Here is a 6,000-nt window from a genome sequence, read left to right as displayed (position 1 = left end):
GGCTTGTCTGCTGCCAAAGAAATGGGCTGGCCTGAATTGTACAAACTGCACCTCTGGGGCAATGAGGACACTATATTCACTATATGCCCTGTAGCAGCAGGTCGGCTGTTGCTTAAATCAGCCATCTGAGCATTACTCTGGTTACAGTCTTAATGTGCAGCCACATCGTACTTTTAGCAGGCAGGTGTCAAAAGATTTACCACATACCAGAAGGGAACCCCATCACCAGTGAGGAAGACGGAGGCATTTCTTTCACAGTGTGTATATACCTGTAGAGAGCCACAAAAATCTATACTGTCTGTGTGTGTGTGTGTGTGTGTGTGTGTGTGTGATATGTACATGCAAAGTTGCTTCTCCAACAAATCTGAGGAAGAATACTTTGACTATGCACTGGTTTGAAACACAGATTGCTCTCCACTGGTTGAAAGTGCAAATGGCAATAATAATTTTTCACTGCAAATTGATTCATCTCCCTGGGGCTGATGGGAGTTGGAGTCCAACAAGAGCAGGAAGGGGGCATAGGTTCCCCACCCCAGCATTATAACCATCATCAATGTAACTGCTGATTTGAACACTATCAAGTATTGTGATGATGAATAAATATGTCTAGAACAGACTCATGCTAAATCAGACCACTGGTGTATCTAGCTCTACATTGTCGAATTGGTACCCTCCAGATGTGTTGGACTTTGGGATTGCAACCCCCCCAATGTCCAGTCCAGGGGAAGGGTCCACCATGGGGCAATTCAGGCCGCTTGGGGCCCCGTGGATTCCTCCGGAACCCTGCCGTGCCCACCGGAGTTGTTGGAGCAGCTCTCCAGCTTACTAAAAAACACGATAAAATGGCAGCCGCCATTAGCCTATCGTGGGAAAATTACAGCCGTAAATGGTGTATTTTATGCCAATTGCGGCCATAAAGCACTTACTTTTACCTAAATTACAGCTGTTTATGGTTGTATTTAGGTAAACGTAAGCGCTTTACAGCCGCAAATGGCATACGATGCACCATTTACAGCTGTAATTTTCCTGTGATACGCTAATGGCAGCCACTGTTAGCTTATCAGTTTTTTTAAAAAGCTGCAGAACCGCTCTGCAGGAACTCTTCCAGATGCGGAGGTGAGTGCAGCTGGTCCACTGAGGGCTCTGGAGGTCGGATTCCTTGGAATCCAGCCTCATTTGAGTCCATGGCAGATTTATTATTATTTATTATTTACAATATTTGTATACCTCTCTATATCTAGAATAGATTTCAAGCAGTGAACACAAGAGATAAAACAGTAAAAGGATAAAAATATTAAAACACCAGATTACAATTATGCTTAACCCCCCCTCCCACACACACAAAACAGAATACTAATAGAAACTGTGACTGGTTGATTAAGGAATGCCTCTTGGAACAGTGCTGTTTTCAAGAGGTGCCGAAAACAGCACAGTGTTGGTGCCTGCCTGACCTCCAGGGGCAGGGAATTCCAAGGAAAAGGGGCCACCACACTGAAGGATCTTCTCCTGGTGGACTCCAGTCAGACCATAGGTCCATGTGGAACCACCAGGAACATGCCCTCTGATGAGCTCAGTAACCAGACAGGTTGGTAAGGGAGAAGGCATTCTCTCAGGTATCTTGGTCCCAAGTTGTGAACTACAACCCCCTATCCCAGTAGGGGGAGTTTGCTTTTGCATAACACATGGATTCCCTAATTGTGTCTGCAGGCTTCTTCATGTGCTTGTTTTAAAGAGAGATGCCACCTCCTGTTTATTTCACTGCATCCATACCACCAAGACAACCTCTTAAGCCTGTACACAGGAGTTTCCCAGACTCACATGTTGCTATGAACACCTAATGCATAAAATCTAGGGCTGTAGACAGGTCCCCTGATATGTTTCGGAGGCTGATTTGGATCTTCTGAATCAGTTCCGATATACTTCAGACCAATTTGGACCGGATCTGATTCGCTTCAGAGCCGAATCGATATTCGGATATCCAAATTGTTCAGATTTTATGTTTTCCCGCCAACTTTCACTGGAAAACAGAAATGACCATAACTTCATCGTTTTTTGTGCTAAATACATGAAATTTGGGAATCTGTCAGACCAATGGAGATGACTAAACCTGCCAAAACTCAAGACAGTTTGGCCCAGTAGTTTTTGTGATAGGCGCAGCTAAAATTTGCTTTTTTCAAGAAAATATCTCAAAGCAAAGAGCTATAATTCTTCATTGCTTCCACAGAAGTGCATGAAATTTGGGCAACTGGCAGCCCCAATGGAGGTGACTGAACCTGCCAAAACTCAAGACAGTTTGGTCAAGTAGTTTTTGTGCTACACATGCATAAAGTTTCCTTTTCTCAGAAACTAAAACAAAAGGTAAAAAAACTGTCAACCACATGGGGGATTAGAGATCCTAATCAGAAGGTGTTTAAGGTGACAATTAGGAGGTCACTATCCCTAATTGCTGGTGTAGGGTTTTTTTTTGAAATGCAAAATACTTTCCTTTTGTCTGTCCTGAATCTGCCGCTGACCTGAGGCTCTCATTAAGGGAAGAAAGAGAAGTTAAACATCTCTTTGGCTGCAAATTGCAATACACATTACCTGAAAAAGTCACAGTGACTGAACTCAGTGCGCTTACTTTATTAATTGCACTGCTGCACTTTCTCTACTCCATATAATTTTATAAACCTCCCCCATTATTTTCCTTTCTTCTAAATTAAATAGCCCAAACATTGAAGCCTTTTATAGAGGAGTTGTTCTAGCCCCATGATCATTTTGGCACCCCTTTTTCCCCAGGGAGGGTAAGATTAAGCAACCATTAAAAATACATATAGCTTAGCCTGATCATATTCTTTTTATGGTCATTTGATGTATACAAGGGAAAACAAGTGATAGGCAAAGCACTTTGGAAAACCAGCAAAAGTGATGATGCTTCATATTATGTTGAATTGTGTAGCGCTTTGCCCCACAGTATATTTTGGACTGTGTATTAGTGTACTGCTTTGGCCACACACAGTTTGCTTGTGTACAATAATGTGTATGGTGCACTCACACAGCATACACACACACACACACACACACACACAAGACCAAAAGAAAAGCAGATACAGAAAGAAGAAACTACCTACAGGTTAAAGGGTGAGGGGAAGGGAAATAACACTAAAGCCTAACAGAAAAGGGTTTTGTTTTGTTTTTGTATTCTTTGGTTTCTTATAATATAGACAGCTGAAAAATGGGAAGGAATAATAATTAAGGGGGGTGGGCAAAGAACAAACAGTACAAAGCAAGGAAACAAACTGCTGGGTTAAAAGCTCAGTTCCCCCCTCCCAACTCTCCCCCTCCCTTCTCTAGTTGTTACATTTGCTCAGAAAGGCTCCCTGGGCTTCAGAATTGTCCGAAGCGCTTCGGATCTCTCCAACCTGCTCCGGACCACTCTGGACATGCTTTGGATTCAGTCCAAAATGGTCCGAATCACCCTGATTCGCTTCAGAATTCGGGATTTGGACCGAAGCAGTGCACAGCCCTAATAAAATCCACCTTATTCGAGGTCTGGTTATTGGTATACATAGCCCAGCACTGTCCAATCCTACTGCAAGTGTCTCTCCGAAACAGTAGGCTGAGCATTTTCCAGACCTGCCGCCTGAGACCCTTTTAACTGGAAGGGCCATGGACTTCTGATACGAGAAGAGGGAGTGTGTATGGTCAGGAGAACCCCACAGTGGTGATGATCCTGTGCAGAGAGCACGCCTGCCCACCCCTCATCTCTGCATCCATCTCAATAGCTTGGGACTAGCGTGGATTGATATTCGACACACTCTGGACATGCAAAGGCCAGCTGTTCAACAGCTTCCTATAAAACGAACCTTGCAGTCATTGCCACCACCCTCCAAGATGGTCTGGGTATCTTCCTATTGATCGTGATCACAGGCATTTAGCTCCATCACAAACCTTTCACTTGTTTTATGTCCTTTTACATCTACGTAGCTATATGGCAGCCATCCTCCTGCTGCAGTGCTGTCCAGATGTGTTTGATTACAACCCCCATCACCTCAGCCAGCCTGAGGGCAGTTGTAGTCCAACACATCTGCAGGGGCACCAGGGTGAGGGGGAAGGCTGCTTTCGAGCAGCTCCTCGGCAGGCAGTGTCCTGTGAGCATGTCCCGGTGGCAAAGAACAGCATCCGACAAACTGGCCAGAGTGATGGATTTATAAAAGGCATCCTATCATACACAGGTACATAAATAGAGGTCTCAAGGTAGGTAGCCCATCCCCTTAGAAAGAAGAGAGACAGGGAGAAGTGCATGCGTGTGCATTTGTATGTTCATTTCAGATTTCCCTTCAAACATGAACCAGCTGTGGGGACCACCTGAGAGCCTTCAACAGCTCGACTTCTTGTGCTTCCGCAGACACCGCTCAACTTTGTCTTTCCATAAATGGGTCACCTCTTGGAACTCCCCCATGATCTCCATCTCGTTGGGCTGAGCTCTGAGCAGCTGAAAAGGGGCTAGCTTTGGCTTCCTTCCCTGACACAGGCCCATCCCAGGAAGAACGAAGAGGCCTGAGAGAACCGACCTCTGGTCTGTACAAGCACACTGTGCCTTTTTTGCTGCTGTGGTCTGAAGGGAAAAGATGATCAAATGCTGATCAAGTGCAGCACCCGGACATTTATCCTTTTCAGCATTAAGTCCTGAAAGTGCTGCTGGGTTGTGGAAGGGTGAATGTTCATGACCCGCAAGGCCAAGTCTGGTTCTGTACATGACACGGCCCTCTCGTTCCTGACTTCTTCAGAGCACCTGGACAGCCCAGATCTGCGTGGGTCGTTCCTCTGAGGAATCCCACAGGATGGCATGATCCCGGTCATAGCTCCTGCCTCCTAGACAGAAAAAGGAGGACATGAATTGGCTGAACACAAGAAATATGTTTCTCCCAGTATCTCTATCTTGCCCTGTTCCAACTCTCTAGAGTGTCCCTCTTACAAATTATGCATTATGTGGACCTAATTCTCCAAGAGGTGAGATCTCAGGGGTTCTGGTGCTCATTCAGGGTTTGTTTATGCCAAGCAGGGAGGAGGTGGAGAGAGAAAGGGGGTGGCAAAAAGAGGGGGAGGGGTGCTCTCCTTTGGTTCTGCCAGCCCCCACCAACCACCAGCCTGTGGTTCCCCCTGCCCCTCGACAGTTACCCCCAAGAGAATGTGGCCCTTGTCAGAAGGAAGTTTACCCATCTCAGCTCTCAAGCAAGAGATTGCACAAGAGGGGCTGATGAAGTGGTTACTTCTCGTGTGACCTCCAGAGTTCAATATCATGGGCACAGTGTGGAAAGTGATTGTGGGAAGCAGCTGTAACATAAAGACCAGAAGCTTAGGTGACATTGGAAAATTTAGACTGGCTGCTGTTTTTCTTATTAAGACGGCATGGGATGGAGTCTTCCCTTTCCAACCTGAGGAATGTGGATTCAGGATCACACCCTTCTTGGAAACCCTGTTACTTTCTCTATCCATGGCTAAGGGCTTTTCTGCATGAAGCTTTTAACCTGCACCTTTACCAAGGCTTCTGCTTCCGGATTCTTTGTGAGATTAAGATTGGCTCCTTTATGTGTTTTCTTTCCCTGACTTTCTATGTGTTCCATTATACAACCACTAGGGGGCACTGTGGTATAGTGGAATTGCGCAATTACACAAGATTTCTGTGGTGTTATAGAGGCCATTCAGAAAAAAATACCACACTTTCCCCTTTATGAAAAAAAAATGTGATAATGGTTGCAAAGCCCTGGAGGATGACAACATCGTGTAAAGGACCAACAAACTATCATGAGCGAGCAATCATAAGCACACAAAAGCCTAGCGTAGAAAGAATCTAAAGAAAAGAGAAGGGGGAGAGCATCCAAAGTAGATCACAAAGAAGAGAAACAGGTTCACAGGATGCAAGATAGAATTTATTATACAAAGCCCAACACATTTTGGCCTTTTTTATTTTAGGCCTCCTTCAGCGGGTAAAGAAAAAGGTCTGCAGAATTTTTCAGC

General features: G+C 45.2%; 1 protein-coding gene across 1 annotated transcript in view; it reads right to left on the bottom strand.

The window, feature by feature from the left end:
* Nucleotides 1-2,812: 2,812 nt before the first annotated feature.
* CRYBG2 (crystallin beta-gamma domain containing 2) overlaps nucleotides 2,813-6,000 on the bottom strand; it is a 62,373-nt gene continuing 59,185 nt past the window's right edge. Inside the window, exon 19 of the mRNA XM_084814409.1 lies at nucleotides 2,813-4,854. Within this exon, the coding sequence (XP_084670535.1) occupies nucleotides 4,766-4,854 (89 nt within the window). The 3' untranslated portion in view covers nucleotides 2,813-4,765. The remainder of the gene's footprint in view (nucleotides 4,855-6,000) is intronic.

This window comes from Heloderma suspectum, chromosome 10 (assembly GCF_057233095.1).
Source record: "Heloderma suspectum isolate Gila_16-S chromosome 10, 16-S_ref, whole genome shotgun sequence".
Taxonomy (NCBI): domain Eukaryota; kingdom Metazoa; phylum Chordata; class Lepidosauria; order Squamata; family Helodermatidae; genus Heloderma; species Heloderma suspectum.
The sequence above is the reverse complement of the archived record's forward strand: the minus strand, read 5'-3'. Positions and strand labels throughout refer to the sequence as shown.